The 22,735-nt window shown below is 39.1% G+C and overlaps 3 protein-coding genes across 4 annotated transcripts; 1 reads left to right on the plus strand and 2 right to left on the minus strand.

Annotated features, from left to right (window-relative positions):
- Positions 1-883: 883 nt before the first annotated feature.
- LOC143878344 (trifunctional UDP-glucose 4,6-dehydratase/UDP-4-keto-6-deoxy-D-glucose 3,5-epimerase/UDP-4-keto-L-rhamnose-reductase RHM3-like) lies at positions 884-4,591 on the minus strand. The gene is made up of 3 exons (XM_077380644.1): positions 4,346-4,591; positions 2,424-4,005; positions 884-1,581 (listed from the first exon to the last, which is right to left on the minus strand). Exons 2-3 carry the CDS (start codon positions 3,948-3,950, stop codon positions 1,138-1,140), a joined length of 1,971 nt encoding a protein of 656 aa, XP_077236759.1. The 5' UTR covers positions 3,951-4,005; positions 4,346-4,591; the 3' UTR covers positions 884-1,137.
- Positions 4,592-8,449: 3,858 nt separating this feature from the next.
- Positions 8,450-10,801, minus strand: LOC143878345 (EG45-like domain containing protein). Its single transcript, XM_077380645.1, has 3 exons — positions 10,639-10,801; positions 8,853-9,132; positions 8,450-8,714 (listed from the first exon to the last, which is right to left on the minus strand). The coding sequence occupies exons 1-3, from the start codon at positions 10,745-10,747 to the stop codon at positions 8,708-8,710; spliced, it is 396 nt and encodes a 131-aa protein (XP_077236760.1). The 5' UTR covers positions 10,748-10,801; the 3' UTR covers positions 8,450-8,707.
- Positions 10,802-13,215: 2,414 nt separating this feature from the next.
- On the plus strand, positions 13,216-17,631 carry LOC143879638 (uncharacterized). Of its 2 annotated transcripts, none has more exons than XM_077382123.1 (2): positions 13,216-14,864; positions 17,171-17,631. In XM_077382123.1, exon 1 carries the CDS (start codon positions 13,787-13,789, stop codon positions 14,855-14,857), a length of 1,071 nt encoding a protein of 356 aa, XP_077238238.1. In that variant the 5' UTR covers positions 13,216-13,786; the 3' UTR covers positions 14,858-14,864; positions 17,171-17,631. The 2 variants fall into 2 exon arrangements, with proteins under 2 accessions (XP_077238238.1, XP_077238237.1); XM_077382122.1 differs by having other exon boundaries at positions 13,217-14,864; positions 17,165-17,631.
- Positions 17,632-22,735: the final 5,104 nt, after the last annotated feature.

Raw genomic sequence — 22,735 nt, forward strand, 5'->3', positions numbered from 1 at the left:
ACGGTCGAGCGTACAATCTTATTCCTCTATATATATATATATATATATATATATATATATATATATATATATATATATATGGAAGAGGGTTTCTTTCTTTTTTATAAAGACACCGACTTCGTTAAAATTAAAGGATTACAAGTACACTATAGGTGTTAAAGATTGCCCTGTATAAAATGAGGTGCGAGATGCGCCTGAGTCCTGATTTGGCTAGGCAGTCAGCCAAATTGTTTGTGCTTCTAGGTATGAGTAGTGAATAAAGTTTCTTTCTATTAGTGATTGCATTAAGAGTGGAGAGGTGATAAAATTCATATAATTTTATTTTTCCCTCTTTTGTTTCCCATTGTTCTTTATTGTGGTAATGCTAGGGCTTCTCACATGGCTAGTAACCCAATTTTTCATGTGCGGACTAAACACATAGAGGTGGATTACCACGTGTTGTCAAAGAACTATGTGTTCACTTTGTTCAGCCTGAAATCAGATAAATGACATATTTACAATGGGTCTTTTTGCGTGTTGACATTCCTCACATTTTGAATCAAAATGATGGTTCATCCTCCCATAAATTTTTGGGGGAGTAATACATAATAGGCATGTATTTACTGATTTCATGAACACTTTAATAAACTTAGGTTTTTAGGGTATTAAGACAATTATATATATGAAACATACAAAAGCTTTGTTAGTGATACTTATAATAAAGAAAAGCCAAATCAGGGTCAATGCTTTTTTCCAAAGCAAAACGTGGATTCTCAGTGTCTTAATATAGAACTTTAAGTGACTTGCCTTTTCTTAGTTCGTTAATTTCACACTTGCTTGTGATCTTCATTCTTGGCTCATCCCATATGGTTCAATTCCAATACCTACCCAGGTACTCATTCAATTCTAAAACTGTCAATTTCTACATACCCCAAGGTACAACAAAAAACCCAATTAAATAACAGAGAAATGACAAAAGAGCCAAACCTTACAAGTGATATAGGCCATGTCAAATCAGTTCTGATTTCAGAAAAATCTAGAAGTAAAACAACGATATCGATGTTAAAATCTAGAAGTAAAATCAAGAAGTAAAACAACTCATTCAATTCTAAAACTGTCCATGATCCAATCCATCAATACTGCCTTAGCCAAACAAGGTCAAGTCCTCCTATTGGGTTCAAAAACATACTTGATGATGGAGTCTTTGATCGAAAGAAGATCTGGGAACTCCTTTTGGAGCTTTGAAGCATCCAATTCATTGTTACTTCTCGGAGCCACTATCACCTTTGCCTGTTCTTCCAAATTGAAGTTGACCCATTTGAACCCAGTGTCTATGTAATCTCTATACATTTCTAAAATTTCATTGTGGCTAATTACACCTGGATTGGTGAAGTTCCAGATCCCCCTGCAATTTCTTTTTGCCATCTCTATGGAGATCGGTAAGAGCTCATCCAGCACCGTCATGCTATTCGGTATGTTTACGACTTTGTTGTAGCGGCTGATTTTGGTGATGAAGTTCCGAGGATTGCTCAAGTCCGATGAAATCGGCATCCTGACTCTGAGGGTGCAGAGATTGTCGAATTCTCTCAGAAGCTCCTCTACCTGGATCATTACCAAGCCATGCCTTTGCAGTTAATATCGTAGAGTAATAATACTTGAAATTATGCATGGATATAAAAATATTTACATGCGTAGAAAAATACATATGCCATACTACTAACAGCATTTTACAAAAAACATCCAATTCTTCTGGTTCATTTTCTCCAACCAGGAAAGAAGGGATTTTATAACAATCCAATTAGGTGTAGAAAACTTCATCATATGGTGAAAAACAACAAAATCTTGATACACACAAATATAATGATAGTCTAGCAAAATGGGGAATGAAGAAACAGCCCAAATAACCATTCAAGACAACACTTAATATAGTTGTATCTTCTTAGATTTTGAGAATTAGGTCCAAATAACTATAATGATCTTCTTTTTTTTTTATGGGTAATGATCTTGAGTCTTGACCTCCATTATAGCTTAAAAACCCAAATGGGGGACAAAATAGATTTTACTATAGTAACCATAGTCATATATAGGACAAAGGCTTAGTTGAGTTGAGTAGAACCATAGTTATATATAGGAACCAGAGTTATCTACAAGATTTGGTAGAAGATTTGTCAAGAGGTATGACCTATCATGTACCTCATGACAAAAAAACCTCACAGTTTGAATCATCCAGACTGTTTGATTAATGGGCTATTTTGTGAACCACTGCCCATAACTTCTCTTGACATTCTGCAAGTCGGCCACTGATAAGACTTTAGAAGATCAGATTATTGTGATGCAAGATCATTTCGATGATTTAGTCATAAGCAATTTATTTGTATGTATGTATGCATGTAAAAAACAATATTAAGAAAACTAGATGGAAGCCTAGAACTATAATTGCTTACCATGGCCTTGGTCTTGGAATAGAAAGAGCCAATGAAATTTGGCTTGTCTTCCTCCTTGAACCCAACCCCGGATCCTTCAGGGTGTTCTGTATCATACTCAAATATGCAACCAGTAGCAAAATTCACAACCAAAAGCCCTTTCTCCTTGCAAACATCTGCCAAAGTAAGTGTTCCAACCACATTCGTCCGAATCGTCTCTACCTTATGTGATTCACACCAATCTACATTAGGCCTACCAGTCACACCCGCCCCATTAAATACATGTGTAGGCCTCACCTTTCTTATATCCTCCAAAATTGCTCTCCTATCTTGCAACCTCCCTCTCCCAAACTCGAATTCTATCCTCCTTTCTTTACAAAGCTTCCCTAGTAGCCCTCCTATCCACCCTTTCCTCCCATAGATCAAAAACTTCAATCTCGAATCCTTTCCGGTGACACCACTTGCCCATTTTTGGCACTCTATGAAGCATGATTCGTCATAGGCATTCCCCACCGACGACATTCGCGGATGAGGGAGAAGCGCACCGGAAACATCGCCCCACCAATCTGGATTCTTAGTATACCAGTCTATTGTCATTCTTAGTCCTTCTTCCCAAGGAGTCCTCTCTTCCCATCCCAACTTCTTAAGCTTCTGATCATCCAAGAAGTAACGTTGGTCATTGAAAGGCCGATTTTCGACGAATTTTATCACTTTGCTCGCATCTTGCTTGAAAAGCTTACAAACATCCTCAGCCACATCGAGTACTCGCCGCTCCCTCTTCGTTCCAATATTGTATACACTTCCAATCACTCCACAATGGAGGATCACCTCAAAGGCCTCTGCTACATCCTCGCAGTATAGGTAGCTCCTTACATTTGATCCATCCCCATGGATAGGCAAAGGGGCTCCTTGCATTGCTAGTAAGATGAATTTTGGGATTAGTTTCTCTGGGAATTGGTTGGGACCATACACATTGTTACCACGAGTTGTGATCGTGGGGAGCCCATATGATTGCCGGTAGGCCATGACAAGCATCTCGGCCCCGGCCTTTGTGGCGGAGTAAGGATTGGTGGGGAGGAGCTGGGAAGCCTCAGGGCTGCCCACGTCAGTGTCAATGTCGGTCTCACCGTACACCTCATCGGTGCTGACGTGGATGAATCGCTCAATTTGACGGGTGACCTTGCAGGCCTCAAGGAGCACATGGGTCCCATAGATGTTATTGTTGGTGAATTCGAAGGAATTCCCAAATGAATTGTCCACATGGGTCTGGGCAGCAAAGTGCATTATGGTGTCAATGTCCTCCTCAACAAGGAGGTAATTGATAAGGTCAGCACTCGCAATGTTGCCCTTGATGAACTTGAAGTTGGGGGAGGATCTTGCAGGAAAGAGGTTCATTAGGCTTGAGCAGTAATCGAGCTTGTCGAGAGCGATGATCTTGTAATCAGGATAGTTTCTAATTAGCCTATTGGTGACATGTGAGGCGATGAAACCGGCCGCACCCGTTATAAGGATCGTCCTCGGAGTGTACTTGTCTGGTTGGGAAGACATTTCTTCTTCTTCTTCTTCTTCTTCTTCTTCTTCTCTTCCTTAATCACTTGCTAAACTGAGAAAAAAAGAAAGATAACAAAACCTTTAGAGGTAGTCCTCTTTTTATGTAATATAGAGGAATGATCTAGTGTAATAACATACAATGGATTTACAATAAAAATGATGGAAGATGTTTTTTTTTTTTAATGGGAATGATGGAAGAGTTATCACATGGGTGTTGCACCTAATGGATTTCAAGTAGCGGTAGCTTCATGTGATGAACATTGGATAATGATCCGGTAGGTTTTATCGTTATACCACAATTTTGGTGTAGTCGGTGCTGGTGGTTACATGGGATTATTCTTGACATAGTAAATGCATTTTTAGGGGAATATAGAGTAGATTGGGAAACATACCTGGAACTCCTTTCTTTGAAGAGATGAGACTAAGTACCTCTGCTTGCAAATCTTACAAGACCCATGTAAAAAAAAAGGTGTCAATGGTGCAATTGTTCTATGATTATTTTGAAAGATAGGTGAAGGCAAAAGGAAAACAGAAAGCAATGTGGGTTAAGAATAATTAAAATTGTTAATTGTGATGGAGAGAGGTATGGATCCAGGAAGTTTAAATGAATGAGAAGAAATGGGACGGTTTGTGGAGTAAGGGAGAAAGAACGTGGAGGTAGTTAGAGAGAGAGGGCGTACAGGAGGGTGTGTTGTTACATATCTAATTTTGGGAGGAGATACACGCGGACAGGGAAAACCTGAACAAAAACCGGAAAATAAAAACCAACCAAACCCATCTAACTTCCAAGGCCATGTTTGGATTCCAGGAATTTTTTGGAAAAGTTTGGAAAGGAAAAATATTTGTAAAAGGAACTTGCTAGGTAATTTCGGGAAAAGCAATTTCGCAGCTGGCTTTAGCATGTGAGAATCGCCACACAGATTAACTTTTTGCAGGTCTTGTCTTATTCATTCCATTCATCTGACGTGGCTGTTCTACCATGCAAAAGCCAGCCGCGAAATTGCCTTAGTGAAATATCTGCTTTTTTAACACATGAAAAAAGATAACTTTAACAAAACTTTACTTTAACTTTTTATGTAATCATATTATTTCCTCTGTTTATTATGTAAAGAAATTTTTTTCCAAGAAGACATTTTCCGTCAAAAATGTCTTTCTTGCAATCAAAACAGGTCCTCATGTACTTCCTTTTTTTTTTCGCGGCAATGATTCTTGAAAGAAAAATTCATACCAACAATATGGTGGGCACTGTCCCATTGGCTTAACAGACTCCACAGAGGCCAAGGTTCCCCATCAAAGTAGTCCATTCACGGAAACTAAAGAACTTTCCAAATCATGTTAGGAAATTGCGTTTTGGATTATAGCGGGTAGTGGTTGGCCCAAAGGAAAGCCTTAGTTGGCTCAATTCAAGACGGCACATGCAATTGAAGAAAGTCTAACGGCCTAGAAGATCTCTTCAGCCCAAAGGTGTTGATATTTTCGAAAGCTATTATGTTTTTCAACCGTTGGCATTGCGATAAAGTTTTGAACGGGACCGTTGCACGTTGTAATCTTATCCCAAAGAAGTGATTACATGGATGCAGGTAGCATGATCCATTTTTTGTTTTTTGATTGGCAAGGTGGGGACATGATCATTTTTAGGAAGCATATGGAAGGTAAATTGGAGGTGAAAGGTGATTCCTCTTATGTTATATCTCGAGATGCATGTCCTGTTATGGATTTAGGGGATAATACGACTTACCAGATTTCTGTTGAGGAACAGAAAAACAAACAAACAATGTTAGTGAAACATTTTCCGATGCGGCGAGATGAGGCACGGACTATGTCGCTCTCTTTAAGGTGAATTTGCGCCTCTGAGGAAACTAATTCCGATGCAGCAGATTACTGGCCGCAATCATCCCCATGATACAACAGCCCGACGCACCGTTGATATCCAAGAACTGCACGATCAAAGAGATTCGAACCACCCGAACACTCCAATCGCTCAACAAAATACGTAAAATAAAAGAAGAAGAAAGAAATCTCTGTTTATAATAAGATAGCTAAAACATAAAGAGAACAGTAAACTTCTGAAAGGGTTTTTTTTGATCTGTTGTTATTCTTGAAGAAAACACAGAGAACTTCCTTTTTTTATAAGCCAAAAAGTGTCCGTTCAACACACCCTTTAATGTAGTAAAGACGTTATTTAAGAAAAGAGCCGTTCAAAAAAGTTACAAATGTGAAATGTCCCATCCCAACAGCCACAACGTTCAGGAACATCACAGTTACTCATAAAATGACGGCGGCATTTTTTTACCCAGTTATTCGACATTCCAGTAAGCCGACTTACCCAGGTACGCCAGCTTAACTAATAACGTCAGCGTTATTAGTCAATAACGGACGGACAGAAACAAAAATTAAAATACAGGGGAAGGAAAAACCTTGACTCACATGCGCGGCCGGCCGAGCCGGGCAGCGTGCGTGTGGTATAACAAAAAGCTCATGGGGTTCACTTGGTGGCTCATGCGCGTAGGCCCCCTTTCTCCTCTTCTCATTCACAAAGCTAAAGAAGTGAAAAGCTATATAAAACCATAAAGCTTTTCTCCACTTTCCAATACGGGACTATTCGGTTTTTGGAAGGAAGTGAGCAAACTCATTTTTCAAAACCAAAGTGGCTTCTTTTTGTAAACAAAACAACTTTATAGAAATATTAACACGGGCCACTTTTGTATTAAAATACCAACATGTCCTTGAAAATTAGGGTGTAATTTGTGCAAAATACGATGATTTTTTTTTTTTTTGGGGTGGGTGCGGCCCAGGGATGAAAAGAGGGTGAAAATGTCATTTCTCTTTTTCTTTTCTCTAGTCCATATTCCTAGGACAGCCTCCCTATCCTTCCCAGATAAGCGAACTTGGGAGCCTTTAATTAGTGAACACTCCTAGATCCTCACAACACCTCATCTTCCGTAGGGATCAACTGGCCAAATTAGGGGACTCGCGGGATTCCTTTTATGTTGGGCAATCCTTCCCTGCTGACTTGCACCTGCAATCTTTTTCTCGTTTTATATAGTTATCTTTGCCTTGGAAAAAAAAAGTATGGTGGCCACCATCCTGATGAGGAATGATTAGAATGAAAACCCTAAGCTAACCCATCTAGAAGAGCCGAGCAACCTATTTACCACTTCTCTACAAGGCTTGAAGAGCTGAAGGACTCTGATTACAAGCAGTGGCAGATACAGGATTTACACATAAGGGGGGCAGGCCTGGGGCTGGGCCTATTAAGAAATTTGGCCAAACTCAGCAGGGGCAGCTGCCCCCCCTTATGCCACATGTAGCTCCGCCCCTGTTTACAAGCTTTTTTTATGGGCCAATTTTTATGAGATTTATGTCCAGTCTCCGTTCCCTATAAAATGTTTATTATTTTGTTGTTGCTGTCCGAAATTTTATCTTGACCTAAGGCCCTGTTTGGATTGCAAGGAAAACCTTTTTCACAAAAACTTTTTCTTGATAAATTTTTCTTTCCATGAATTTGATGGAAATGAAATTATTATAGTTAATGCAGTAGAGCGATGTTAACATAAAATTGAAGTTTCTTCTGAATGGAAATTTAGAGCGATGTAATCAAAGATTTGAGGAATGATAGAATGAAGGGCGCGGTCATTGGTCAATTTCAGCAAACTTCAATGAACTTTCCAATTTTTCGGGCACAATCCCACTTTTTTTTTATGCCATCATAAATGCACTTTGCTGAAATTGACCAATGAGGGCGCCCTTGAAGTTTTTTTTTGCAAGGGCACCCTTCATTCAATCATTCCTAAAAAGATTTTATCCTTTTTTTCCGGCAATGATAAATTCACACCCCTCCTAGGATCTTCGCACGACACTACAAGAAAAATAGTTATTACCGATGTTCTTATACCGGCGTTTTACGAAAACGTCCCACGACACTACAAGAAAAATAGTTATTACCGACGTTCTTATACCGGCGTTTTACGAAAACGTCCCTAATAGTCTATTTACACCGACGTTCATAAACAGAACGACGGTGAAGGTTATTCCCGTACGTCGCTAACTAATTCGTTACTTAGTTTAGGATTTACCGACATTAATTAGCGTCGCTGATTGCCTGATTATGAGAACCACACCTCAGTTAATTCCACTTCGGTCTTTATTTCCCAAGCCAAATCCCATTTTGGAAGTGTCTCCCTAAATAGATTTTTCTAGAAAAAAAAAACTTGAAAACCCCTAAAAGGTATTTTGTTTAAGCGCTCAAGAAATTTGGATTCTAGCTTAATTGGTAAAGGGGAGAAAGACTGAAGAGATTCATCTTCAATTCTCTTCACCTACCTTCATTTTCAAGTATAATAACTATTTTTTAATTAATTATTTAATTAGAATACTGATAAGAGCAATTACTTCCGTCTACCTTCATTCACTACCTTCATTCGCCGGGCCTAGAAACCCCATTTCTAGGTGCATGGCCACTCTTGGTTGTGTGTATTATTCATTTAAGCTCAAAATGCATATAACATCATACATGTATTATAGAAAAGTTTGGGTATCTTTTTGATCCATCTCATTTACATCCATGCAACTAGTGGATACATGAAGCTTAAAGATAAATAGCAATACATGACCCTTATTAAGATAGTATTAATACGGCCACCGTCTTATTTAAGCCAAGGTCGGTAACCCTTGAAAGCAGTTCCGTTTTTATTTAAGCTAAAGGTTGGTATCCCTTGAAAGCAGCCAGAAAAATCCTCTCCATCCACAGCTCTTCAGACCCTACAAACAAACACCCCCAAATTGTCAGATCAATGGGTTTTCTTTTAAAAAGTTATCAATAACCTTTAAATTAGTGTCCAATCGCAGGTTACTAATCAAATGGTTAGGAACTTCTAATTGTGTTTAATGGTGACTTACTGTTGATAGTCAATTTGAATTACGCCAGCGTTAGTATCGGCAATAGTGGAGAAAGCTTCTTGAGATAAATCAATGGTTCTTCCTCGGCATCCGGAAGGGCAATAGTCAACAATCGTCACTACAACGCTGGTCCCCGTGCATGGTTGGGCCACACCTTGGTTTGTTGCACCGGTGCACCTAATGGAGTACCTCCTCCCACACGCAGCCCTGTTATCCCATATAACATCACTCGCAGCAGCGATTATAACACCATTGTCTTGGAAACCATAGCACGAGGAAGCTGTCAAAATACAAAGTTTTGCCATGAGCAAGGTTGGAGCCAAATACCAAAAGTAACAGGGGACCCAGAAATCAGCCTAGATTTATTTGTGTGTGTGTGTGTGTGTGTGAGAGAGAGAGAGAGAGAGAAAGAGATTAAAAAAATGGATTTTTCACTACTTAGACTAAAAGATGTCAAAATTACATTTCAGAATCGCTTTACAACTTATTGATGATTGAGGATTTTCGTACAGAGTTCATGTGTCACACTCACACTTACGTCTGAGGTAAAACAGCCTCATAATTAAGGCCATCCTCATAAACAGAGTGATATTATTAGAACCCAAGGATGTGTTGTATCCCCAAAACCTGGGCAATTGGAATATTTTAGCCCTCTAATCAGTAGTTTGTAGCCAAATTCAGCACACAAAATTGCATGTGGATGGAGTGGTTAGAGATCCTCCAATTACTGATATTTTGAGCTATGGCTCATCCGCCTATTGCCATGTGTATAGTGAAAACAACTAAAACCATTTTTGGTGGATCGGGGCATAGTATGATTTTTATTTATTAAGATAAGCATATTTCCTTAGGAGAAAAAGATAACATAGTTTTCTCCCTAACGATCATAAACAAAAGAGAGAGAGAGTGAGTTTTGAATAAGCTGTTCAAAAGAATGGCAATCCTCGTATGATAAATTTAGGGGAGTGATAAATCGACCCCCATATATCTTAAATCGACCCCTATGTGTCTATCTCTCTCCTCTTTCTCTCTTCAACTCAAAGGAGAGAGAAAGACACATAGGGGGTCGATTTAAGATATTTGGAGGTCGATCTATCACTCCCCTAAACTTATCATATGAGGATTGCCATTCTTTTGAACAGCTTATCCAAGACTCCAGAGGAGAGAGAAAGACAAATAGGGGGTCGATTTATCACTACCCTAAGTTTATATTGAGTTAGCTTACCCACTATTTGTGAAACCAACAAATAACTCCTAAAGCTTAAGCTATTAGCGCTGGTGTTACTTAGTCATTTATACATCGAAATTTCCTCTCACGTGTGGCCCCACTTTTGGGTTGGCCTTTCACGTGGATTTTTATTAGGGAAATGATAAATCCGCACCCCTTGTAGGATAATTCGCACCCCTTTAACATGAAAAAGCATTAAAAGTCTGTCACATCGATTCACCCTGAAGGGGTGCAAATTATTCTATAGGAGGTGCGAATTTATCATCATCCTTTTATTATCAAGAAGTTGTTGGATTTTGAAACTAGGACCTGCTGTGAGGCAATCACTCTATACCATGTAAAACAAACAATTAACCTAAGCCTTTTGGAGTAATTGTTTGTTTCACAGTCTTCACCATTTTGATTCTGGTAATATATTATCCAAGAACAAAGGTTGACGTGAACAGAGGATAGCAAGTCTATGATATCTAAGGATAAAATAAACCCGGGCATGCCATTTCATGGTGACAACCCCAGATGGAAAGGAGAGATTGTTTGATTTGAAGGGAATATACTCACGAACATAAGGTGCTGTGTAGTAGCTCGCAGTTCCCGCTACTGCATCTGCCAATGAAACGAGGCCTAACACAGCCCCTACCACCAAAAGAAAACGGATTATCATGGCCATTTTCGTCTAGCCTTTTCACTCTATAACTACACAAATCTCAGTCTTGAGAAAAATCGAAGAGGGTTGGGCCTCCTTTTATAGGATTTATGTCCCGATTTTCTCATTGACTAGTCTTCCATGCCCACAAATTTCGCATGTGGTTTCTATTTCTCTTATTCTTATCCAGAAATTTAGACTATGAAGAATGAGAAATATCATGACTCATGAGAGTCGTGTATCTAGAAATATGACATTGTCATAAGGGAAAGAGGACAAAGGTGGCGGCTTACCATTTCGTGCGGGTTTCTACAAATCAATTCATCTTCTTCGCAAAAATGATATCCACACACCCCCCCTGTTGATTTCCCGAGCCTAGTTGGTTTGCATTTTTCCATGAAAAATAAGGGAAATTTTCGATTTTGGAAAAAAATCCATGAAAAACGAGTTTGAAAATATTCATTTTCCATGGAAAAATTCATAAATCGAACCAGATCCCGGGGAGTGTTTAATAAAAGTGTTGGGTGCTACTATTAAAAGGAGGGAGTGAGAAAAATTCAAAATACAACAAGAAGAATCCTCAGCACATTAAATTAGTTCCGGTCTTATTACGCAAAGAAGTACTTGGTTGAAATTTCTTTACTTTTTGGTCAAGGAAACAAAGCATTTGCACTCAGAAGTCCGGGTAATTTGAGAAATTATAGGGGAGTAATATTATGAGAAGCCTAATCTAAGCTTACCCACATGTATTAGCATACTCAAGACCCTTTTGAGTAGGCTAGGGGTGTCAGTTTGGGCTCGGAAGCTCGCTCGAGCTCGGCTAGGTAAAAGCTTAGCTCGAATCCTTAACGAACTTGGCCCGGCTCGTTAATCTTAAAGAGCCGAGCCCGAGCTAGGCCAAGCTCGGCTCGTTAAGAAATTCGTATATATATATATATATATATATATATATATATGAGAAAACGGTTCCTACTCATATGTGTAGATAAGTTATCTACACACTAGCTTAAAATACAGTGGGGGCCACATTATTTGGGTGATCCAAACCATTCATTTTTAAGGCCCTCACATAGATAGGGTGTCCATGAAAAATCAGATCCATAGGATCATCCTAACCATTCGAACTGTAGAGGCAAAAAATGGACTAATTTGTGAAGGTTTAAAGACATCCATTTTACCTCCACAAATCGTAGGGTTGGGATAATCCTATGGATCTGATTTTTTGTAGACACCCTATCTATGTGAGGGCCTTTAAAATGGATGGCTTGGATCACGCAAACAATGTGGGCCCCCACTGTATTTTAAGCTAGTGTGTAGAGAACTCTCTACACATATGTGTAGGAACCGTTCTCTCTCTCTCTCTCTCTCTATCTCTCTCTCTCTCTCTCTCTCTCTCTATATATATATATATATATATATATATATATATATATATATACACTAAAATGGTATTCCAGGGAGTGAAAGGGAGAGGCAAAATATGTCACTTCTTTTTTGGAACCCAATTTGTTACTTGGACCACCCCCCGTTGTGTAAAAAGAGTAGTCAAATTACACTAGACAGGGTTGTCCAGGGAAGATGAGGGGTGTGAATATATCATTGCCCTTTATATAACCCGAGCTCGGTAAGGCTCGCGAGCGGAGCTCGAGCCCAAACTGACACCCCTAGCCTACTCAAACAAAGGGTCTTGAGTATGCTAATTCATGTTTGTAAAACCCTATTTTTTCTAATTTTTGTCTGCTTCTTTCTAATTGTTTATGTAGGCCCAAAGTGCATTTGTCCTTGAGCATTAATCCAACTAGGGGTGTAAACGAGCCGAGCCGAGCCGAGCTTGGCCAGGCTCGGCTCGGCTCGTTAAGCTCAAAAGTTCGGCTCGGGCTCGAACCAGGCTCGGCCAGGCTCGCGAGCCTTATCGAGCTCGAATTATATTAATTTTACACCCCTCATCTTCCCTGGACAGCCCTATCTAGTGTTTTTTTACTACTCTTTTTACACTAGGGGGGTGGTCCAAGTAACAAATGGGGTTCCAAAAAAGAAGTGACATATTTTGCCTCCCCCTTTCACTCCCTAGACAACCCTTTTAGTGTATATATTAATATATAATATATATATTTAAATATATTAAATTCTTAATGAGCCGAGCCTGGCCTAACTCGGGCTCGGCTCGGCTCGGCTCGTTAAGGATTCGAGCCGAGCTCGAGCGAGCTTCCGAGCCCGAGCCAAAATTGACACCCTTGAATCCAACTAATGGTTTATAATCCAGCAGCACGTGCCTGAGTTGCACTCGTGCTGAGTACGGAACTGTGATGTCATATGATGATGGTGCTCTAACGCAAGCTCCCACTTTAGGTATAATTACTGTCTGAGAAATGCTCCTGACGTTCTCTCAACCGTCCACGTGTCACCCATCAAAAGGTCACTGATTCGCAACACCGATTACTCAGATGCTCTCTCATCCTGCTTTTCCTCTTCTCTTCCTCTCTCCATCTTTCCATAATCTCATCACAGTGGAAGAAAAGAAGGGGCATGAAAAAGCAGAGGCCAATAATCCCTTCAACCGAGTAGGAAAATTCCTATTGTCTTTTTCTCTTTGCTGCATTTTCTTTTTCTTGAATCGTAATTCCTTTGCTTTACTTTATTTTTTTGGTGAATTTTGCAATTTCTCAGTTCATTGATATATTAAATTCCACCTATGTTCAATCAAGAGCAAATTAGAGCTAAATTACTTTATACTCATAGACCCCAGATGGTGAATTCTTGAGAGAAATCATAAAAAACATCAGATTATCAGATTATCCTGTCAAATTTATGGGAACTTGGGCACTTTTTGGTGAATTTTGAAAATTTTCCACCTCATTGAAATCATAAATTCCACCTATGTTCAATCAAGAGCAAATTAGAGCTAAATTACTTTATATGCATACACCCCAGATGGTGAATTTTGGGGAAAAACCATAAAAACCCTAGAATTTCAGATTCCCCACTCAAAATTAGGCCCAATGGCGCGTTTCCCACTCTGATCCATGGTTTTTGTACTCTGGGTAGTTGTGTTAGCTTCGAATTATGGATTTGACAGAGGGAGGGCAAAGCAGGAATCATCTACCCATGGGGGAGACACCGGGGCAGGTCCTGACTGCCGCTGACCATGGGCAAATGCCTCCATTTGAATTGGGTCTCCGGGAAATTGGGGCGTCAAAGACTCCAGATAAGTGTAAGAGGGATGAATGGAGCGAAGGCGGGGTCCTCACCTTGTTGAAAGAGTATGAATCAAAGTGGTTGCTTAGGAATCGTGCCAAGTTGAAGGGCAGTGATTGGGAAGACATTGCACGTCTGGTCTCGGATCGAAAATGTGGGACGAAGGGCTTAAAGACCCCTAACCAATGCAAGAACAAGATAGAATCGATGAAGAAACGGTATCGGGCGGAATCGGCTGGAGCTAGCAATCCAATTTCGGGTTCTTCTTGGCAGTTTTATGGTAGGATGGACGCTTTGTTGAAAGGGACTTACTGTTCTCAAGCTAAAGGAGGTGCTGATTGCACAAATGGAGTAGGAGAGTCTAGTCTACAAGCTTTGCCCAAGGTTGAAATGGGTGATTTGGAGCATGTTTTGAGAAGGGTATCTGACATTGCCAATCCTCAAACAATTGGGAAAACAAAAATTTGTGATAATGTCGAGATAGAGGCGGAGGGGCGTATGCAGGATAGCAATCAAGATGATGGGTCTAACACCTTACCAAATTGTAGGAAAGAAAGCAGGGATGTGGATAGCGATGTCAGGACCCCAAGGAGTAAGTTTCCCAATGCCATTGATGGGTCTGGGAAAGTCAATCCCTTTAAGCGTCGAAAGAGTGCAAGTAGCGATGTGGCAGATAGTATTAGAATGCTAGCTCATTCCATGTTGAAGATTGAGCAGGCACGAATGGAAATGTACAAGGAATCAGAGCGCCTTAGGGCAGATGCAGAGATCAAGCGGAGCGAGATGGAGCTTAAGAGGACAGAAATAATAGCGAAAACCCAGTTGCAGATTGCTAAACTTTTATCCAAGAGACCACGTCGTCGAAACAACAGAAGTGGAAGTTCATCTTTGAGAACTGAACCAAGCATGTCACCATCTGTTCCCATGAATGATGAGTGAAGGCAAGGTTAGTAATGGCCTTTCTCTTTTATTCGGGTGTTGAATTTTATGCAGCAATTGAGTATTCTATCCAAGAATAGGCACAGTGAATGAGTAATTGTTCCAATGGATCTTACCATATATCATGCTTAGGTAGTGAATGTCATGCTATGCCTGCTTCTTCTGTTTTGCCTTTTGTTTTCTATATGAGTTATGAACTATAACTTGGAGAGTACTCTTGAATGAAGTAATATGTCCTGTTATTTGGATCCAGTGGAAGTAGTTTTGAAATAAATTGACAGAAATTTAAAGTTTGTGCGTTTAAATTTTTAGTCCCAATGGTTTTCTCAATTCTGGTGCATGATGTACTTTAGAGATGGGCTCAGAAACTGGTCTGTGTTCTGCCTGCATGCTTGTATGATATGATACCCAGACAAGTTACTTTGAATGGATCGTCGGTGTCCAACATATTCTGTTCTGACACTTGAGGGCACCATGCTCATATTAGTACCCAAACCAAAATGGATGACCTTTATTATTTCCATTGCTAACCAAGACCATCGCTTACTTCCATAAAACTTTGGGTTACAGTCGAGTAATTCTTTGTTGGCTTCGTTCTCTTGTTATGTATAGTAGAGAGAATCTACAAGGCCACTTTTTGATGAATGTTAACAAATCATATTAGTTTCTTTAATTTTTTAACTTTCAACTTATTTTGATTTATTGTAATCATGTCAAAAGATTTGTATCATGTATCCATACCAGACACCAGGTTGACTCACTGAGTGATTCAAGCTATTTTTCTAACTTCCAACTCCTTACCTTGCAAGATTGTCTGCATCTGAATTCTTACTCCTCTTCACATGCTTGAAGGAAATAACAGAACCTTCTGCCAGGTCTTTAAACTCATCTATCCATTAAACCCGTGTGGGCCTTTTTCCGAAAAACTTCACATTAAATCTACATGAATAAAACATGTGAAACTATAAATCCCTAAAACTTGTAATTCTAAGACGGCATAAAGTCTTGTTTACTATTTGTAATCCTTACTAATACTAACCCGTCCTCCCTAACCTACTATAACCCTACTCTGTCTATGCACTTCTCGTTCGCTTCCTATAAGACTTATTGTGTATTACATACTTCATGTTAACTTTCAATGAAGTTTCCATCACGTCTCCTCTCTACTTTCTTTAGAGCTTTTTGCTTCTTACATTTTTTCTTTTCGAAACCTCTCACTTCCCGCTTCCACTTCCCGTATCTCTTATGGTATTTGCTTCCCACTCTGGAGTTTTCGCTTTTTATGGGTCAAGGAGACGGTGAGTGTTAGAAGAGTGGTTACTCCTGAAAATAAAAATGTGAAGTGGAGAGATTTTGGAGTTAATTAGTGATGTATGTTTTTCTGTTTCTTGCTGACGTTGTTTGTGACAACCTCAGCCTGTGGCCTGTTATCTCTTTCTTTCAATAAGTAAATCATCAATCAGGACATGTCTTTGAAGGGAAAAACATGTCAAATATGGATACATGCATGTTTCAAGTGAAAAACAGGTAGGGTGTTTTGAGTAGTTTTCAACCCAAAAATTTAGGTGTTGTGAGAAGTGTCTGCATGGTTAGGGCGCATCTAAAGCTAGCATTTATGAAGCTAAAAAATGAAAAAATTTGAAAAACCATAGAAATTGTGAACAAGTTTTCAGGGCTACATTTTCGAACATTGGCAAGATACAGGTTTGCATATACTTTTAGTTTGTTGCCATGTATTAGTTCATACCTACTTGCGTAAGAAAATTTTAAGATCTCTGAATGACTGGCTGTGTTTGGGTATATGAAATGCAGTCAGAAAAAGCCCAAATTGGACTCGGTAAAATTCAATCTGAAATGCCATCTGAAAAAGCCCGTGTTGCACCAAACCCACCCCTACAGGGAAAGAAGATGGAAAACCATTACCAATTTACACATTGGATAGAGTACAGAATTTATATTCTAGATTTACAATTTGACATTATGTTGATACAATTTTTCTAGTAAAGAAAGATACTGATTCACTGAACCATCAGTAATTACTAATTGAAGTGTCGAATGATTGTCATTCAGTTAACCAATTACAAATTGCATCACAATCATTCCAGTCAAGGTCACCAAGTTCATCCAGGAGATTATAGTAGAGACCAATTCCATAATTGTGTTTTTTTCATGGTTCGAATTGTCATCTCTGTTTCCATAGCTACCAAAAATGTCTTCATCTCCATACATATAATGCTTTACATCCTCAGTTGACAATTGTAAATTCTTTATCTGAAAGCCCATCTCCTACATTACTTAATTTTCCAGCTGCAGGTCGGAGAATAAAACATCTGGACTTTCTGAGTTTATATCTTACTGTATTCTGGGGAGCCTACCATTCCAAAGGAAGTGATGTCTGTGTGGAAGAATTTCTTGATTGGATTTCTCACCAATTTCTCTGTATTTTTTCTCCTCCAATCATACTGATGGAACATGGAATCTTGAGAAAGGAATTGTGGGATGACTTACGGAAGAACACCAGCAGATGCAACAATGGTTGCCAATCGAGACCGCGGACTAGCAAGTGTTATAATGATCAAAGAGAGTCAGCTCAATATGGTTTTCTATCTCAATCAGTTTTAGCTCCCTCTACTACACTTATTTGATTTTTTTTTTTTTTTTTGGTATGATTTTACAGATACACACCTGTGATATCAAAACATTGTCTGAGTTGCTTGCTACCCCATCTAGCTTTCATGAATCAATTATTCTAAGCTCTCAATATCTTGCCAACATTTAAGTTTGCAACTTCAGGCCTCCACTTTTTTCGCTGTTCTCAACTCTCTTTCTTGATAAGATCATTTATTGGCTCTGTTCTACCTTAAACGGATTACACCTTTTTTAATTTTAGCCAACTGGTGGTTTAGACAGCTTATGCCACTGGGTATTTCCATTGTATAAATGAGCTCATAGCTTTCTTCTTTCCTTCATAGATTCAACTTAACTGCATCATCTTATGCACCGTTTCTTTGTCTGGACATCTAAGAACTTCAATCTTTAACATTTCTCCTCAAGTGCTGAACCTGACTACTGCACACAATAAAACATTTAGGAAAAAAAGAAAACGATGCAATATGTTGTATTGATCAAGATCAGATGGATCACTTGAATAGATCCACTCCTGCTCTTGTTAAATAGGTTTACATATAAACACATTCCTGCTCGTTTTAAATACATTTACGTGTAAACCTTTACTCCTTTTGATGTTGCATTATGACCTTGTCACCCAACAAAGAAGGAACCAAGGACATTAAAGCACCATTTATTCAATTATTGTAAGAACATTATATGACCTTGTGACCCAACTAAGAAGGAACCAAGGACATTAAAGCACCATTTATTCAATTGTTGTAACTTGTAAGAGCATTATCCAAGCATCTTCACGAGGTGATGAGTGATCTAACTTCTCCCTCGGGAAAATTTTCTTTTCTTAAAATTTTTAAAGTCAATATCCCTTAAATACGTTCCTATTGGGCTTCATGTTCATTGCAGTTGTTAGGCTACTTGAGTTGTGGCCTCATCCGTCCCATGAGTTTGCTTCCAAGAAAAACAAAAAGAAAGGGTCAAAAGGACTCTTTTACTACCATTCTGAGGCCTCAAGGATTTCCCTAAGCCCAACCAATTTCCACTGTGCTTCTACCTGCTCCTTAGGTGCATGAGCCTAGACTAAACCTATTGAATGGTAGCAAGATGTAGGGCTGGCAACGGGGCGGGATGTTGCATTCCCCGTCCCTGCTTCGGGCGGGGATTGTGGGGAATCCCCGTCCCCGCCCCGTGGAGGAAATCTAACCCCCAACCCCACCACATCCCTGCCGGGGGGAAAAAATCCCCGTACAATCCCCGCCCAATGAAATAAGAAATGTGAGAACTGCTTACATATAGAATATAAGACAAACTTAAATCCCAAGCATATTTTTATGCAAAATGATATTTGCATATAAGACAAACTTAAATCCCAAGCATATTTTTATGCAAAATGATATTTGCATATAAGACAAACTTAAATCCTAAGCATATTTTTATGCAAAATGATATTTGCACAACCTTAGTTGTCTTTTCTTCATTAATTGGCTCGTGAAAGCCTTTGGGAAATGAAATGATCATTTGATAGATCTTTAACTACTAAAAGACAAGATTAGTTTGAAAATATTAAAGTATGTGTGCTGATATCATTTCCCTTATACCCATAACGGTAGATTTGAAATTTGAAATTTTAAATAAGTTATTTTTTATAATGCAAGGTACTAGTATTGAATCGGGGCGGATCGGGGCGGGGCCAAGGTCCTTTCTCCCTGCACCATCCCCGCCCCGGGGAATTTCTTAAATCCCCGTCCCCGCCTAGATCGGGGAACCCTTGCCAGCCCTAGCAAGATGATGTCATCATATGAACCCCAATTTTGCTTCCAAGGAAAACAAAGAGAAAGGGTCAAAAGGACTCTTTTACCACCATTATGTGGCCTCAAGGATTGCCCTAAACCCAATTTTCACTGTGCTTCTAATTGCTGCTTAGGTGCATGAGCCTAGACTGCAAACCTATTGAATGGTAGCAAGATAATGTCATCATATGGACCTCCCACCCCACCCCATGCCCCCGCACACACGCACATGCGCGAGCGCACTCACACACCCAAAACAAGTTTTTTCAAGTATCCTGCCTCGAACAATTTTTTCTTTCAAGTTGATGTCACGGTTCTTTTACTACCAGGGTTGTCATTTGTTGTGTTATTCAAGTATCCTGCCCACTCGCCGGGTTTTTGTATCCCTTAGCAGCTACTTAGATTTTGGAAACCCATCACATCTGAGATAGTTAAATGCATCTTATTATGCGAGAATCTCAAGGTCTTGGCCAAAACTCTCGTTCTTGTTTTCGTTTTTCTGGATAGTGAAAATATTATCAAACCAGACAAAATTACAACAACTCAACTGGCCGCAGGTCAAACAGAGAAAAGAAACACAAATATAGTGACTTAACAGTTAACAGCACCCTCCAAGAGTAGGTATAACCGATAGAAAATAGGGGATCAATCAAATTTGAATTTTATAAAACCAGACTACTCAGAAGATAAGGCTTTTGTACATTACATTAACTCAGGTATGAATGCAAATAAAGAAACAAAAGTCAAAGAGACTGGATCAATTTATATACATTGTAAGTTTCATTATTGTATAGCTTCTATTTCTGTGTGACTGTGTTCAAGTGTAGATTAGACCCTTGTGCATGACACTATTTGTTCTCATTAATGCAATTGCTTATGCTCGTCATTACCACTATTGGATCTTGGGATCTTGACTTCGATTATTATGTTCTTTCTTAGGTTAATTGATTTCTCAGAATGGAGTTCCTTCTGAATCAGTAATCTCATGTTAGTATGTTCTCACATGCATAACTAGTACTGCTTTCATCTCAAGAGATTTATCTTGTATTTATTGTTTTGTAGTGATAAGAACATATTTATTGTAAGATGTTACTCATTTATAAACATAGGGGAGGTTATAAGAGAAGAGTCAATAAACCATCATAAAGGAAATGCAGGAACAAGAGAGCTGGAGCTCTCCACAGACGATGCTTCCCATATTCTGTTGGCTGATGGATGTATGCCTAGGAGAGTCCCAAATGGATTATTATACATGAAGAGACTGCCCATGGATGGTTCCCTTATGTCTTAGTCACACACTTTCGCATTTCTAATGTTTTCCCAGTTATTTATTGGGGAGATGATATCTGTTTTTCTTTGTTTTGATAACTACTGCAGTCCATCTCAAAATAATTATATCAATATACTATATATAAAGAGAAGATTCCTCTCACTATTTTAGGCGGCTTTATTGAAAAGCCAAAAAAAAAATAGACACTTGATTAGTATACCTTGAATGCGGGTTTTTGTGTCTTCATTGTTGTGCGGTCATGGAAAACTAAACTAAACTCAACTCAACTCAACTCAACTAAGCTTTTGTCCCAAACTAGTTGGGGTCGGCTAAATAAACTATATTTTCTTCTTCATTATTCTTACACCTCTAGCAGGCAGACTTTGCATCTCTAGAGAAGATGTCTATCGTCAGGTGGGGTTATAAACTTCGCCACACATGAAGCTCCAAAATTCTCCCACTTTCTCAATTTCGCTATCCAGAATGTTCATATCTGTAAATCCTCCATTTGTAAGCTGCGTGCAATATCGGAAAATAAACTACTGTTTGTCAGCTATGAAAGCTTATTGCCAATAACCCAATTCTAACATCTATTATTATCCATCTTTTATCGCGATGACAAATGTTCGAAAGCTACATACAGGGAAGGCTTCACATTCAACACCAGAGACCTACACATTGGATATTAGGATTGAATGATTAGCATGTTTTTGGGTTATAGGAGAATCAATTCAAAGCCCATCAAATGGGCAGTTCAGATCAATCAAATGTTTGACTCACTGCTATAATGGGCACGCCTCATTGTACTACAATGATTCTGGTCCTAGTAATTCTTCCTCTAGCGTTTGCTTTTAATTTTTTGACAGTTTGTCATCTTTCTGAAAGCAAAGACTAAGATGGTATAAGAAATGAATCAGGGTCTCATCGGGCCTGCCCGTGCGTATTCTACCATTGAGACCACAAGGAAAAATCTTGAAAATTTTAAACAGATTAACCTCATCTATTGGCACTTTCTAGTACTCTGATCGAACGCTACACACACTTGATCGACATATTACTGAGACCGAGCCTTGATCAATCAAAAATCATTTTCAAAATCCTCCTATCTTTCAAAATAATCTGTCAACTGAACGATCCAACTATAACAATTGGCTCAGAAGGATGCAACTAAGAAGACTTCTGATTCAACAAATTCTTGCATATCATACTCTGATCAATTACTTACAGACAAACAGTCGAGATTGATAATATGAACAACATTTGGCTAGATCACTCTCAGCTATTGATCAGTTTCTTATCAATGATTGAAAAATAATAATGAGAAATTACCAAATTACCCATGGCAATAACTATTCCCATAGAGACACGGCTTATAAAGTAAGAGGCTAATTGCATGTCTTAGGTTTAATTAAATGTATTCATTGGTGCTTACATCAACTCATGTAAGTACTCTTGATTAGTGAATCAATTTAAACAATTGATCGAGAGCGGAAATTGACTCATGTCAAAATACCCTTTTAACCTCAATGGGAGTTAATGAGGGGTTGGCACTTAGATTTTCCCCTCAATTGTCTCACCCTCATCTATAAAAAGGCTACTCCAACCCATTTCAGGGATTGTTTAGGCCACTTCACACCATCTTATCATTTATGGCCTCTCTCTCCATTTAGGGCATGTTTGGTTACCATAAAAAAATTCTTCTATGGAATATTTATAGGCTCAATTGTGAGATAGGCAGTGAGGAGGGAGGGGGAGAGGCTTGTGAGGGAAGGAGTGAGGAGAGACAGAGAGATCATGAGAAATCCCTAAAAACAGTGTAAAAACTACTCAACTTCAAATTGTTTTTTTCCCCTGTTTTTAGGGGCTTTTAACACTCCCCTCACTCCCACCTTCTCATGTGTCTTTCCTCTCTGCCCATCTCTCATAACTGCCCGCTAACATTCTTTGAAGTGCTTTTTTATGGTTGTCTGAGATGCCCTTTGTAAACTGTATTCCGTGACCAAAAAAAGTCTTATGGTTGTCAAACGTGGCCTTAGTCTCTACTCCTACACCCTTAAGCCTTGGCCCAGACAGGAAGCACTCCTGCAATCCCTATGAATTGATATTTACACCTACTTTCAATATTTCATGTACTTTCAACACCAACCAAGGAAGAAGAAGGCTTCAAGTTGGTGAATGCTTCATTCAAAGGAA

Source organism: Tasmannia lanceolata, unplaced genomic scaffold (genome assembly GCF_043159265.1).
Source record: "Tasmannia lanceolata isolate RefF3 unplaced genomic scaffold, GAP_Taslan_0.1 ptg000006l, whole genome shotgun sequence".
Taxonomy (NCBI): domain Eukaryota; kingdom Viridiplantae; phylum Streptophyta; class Magnoliopsida; order Canellales; family Winteraceae; genus Tasmannia; species Tasmannia lanceolata.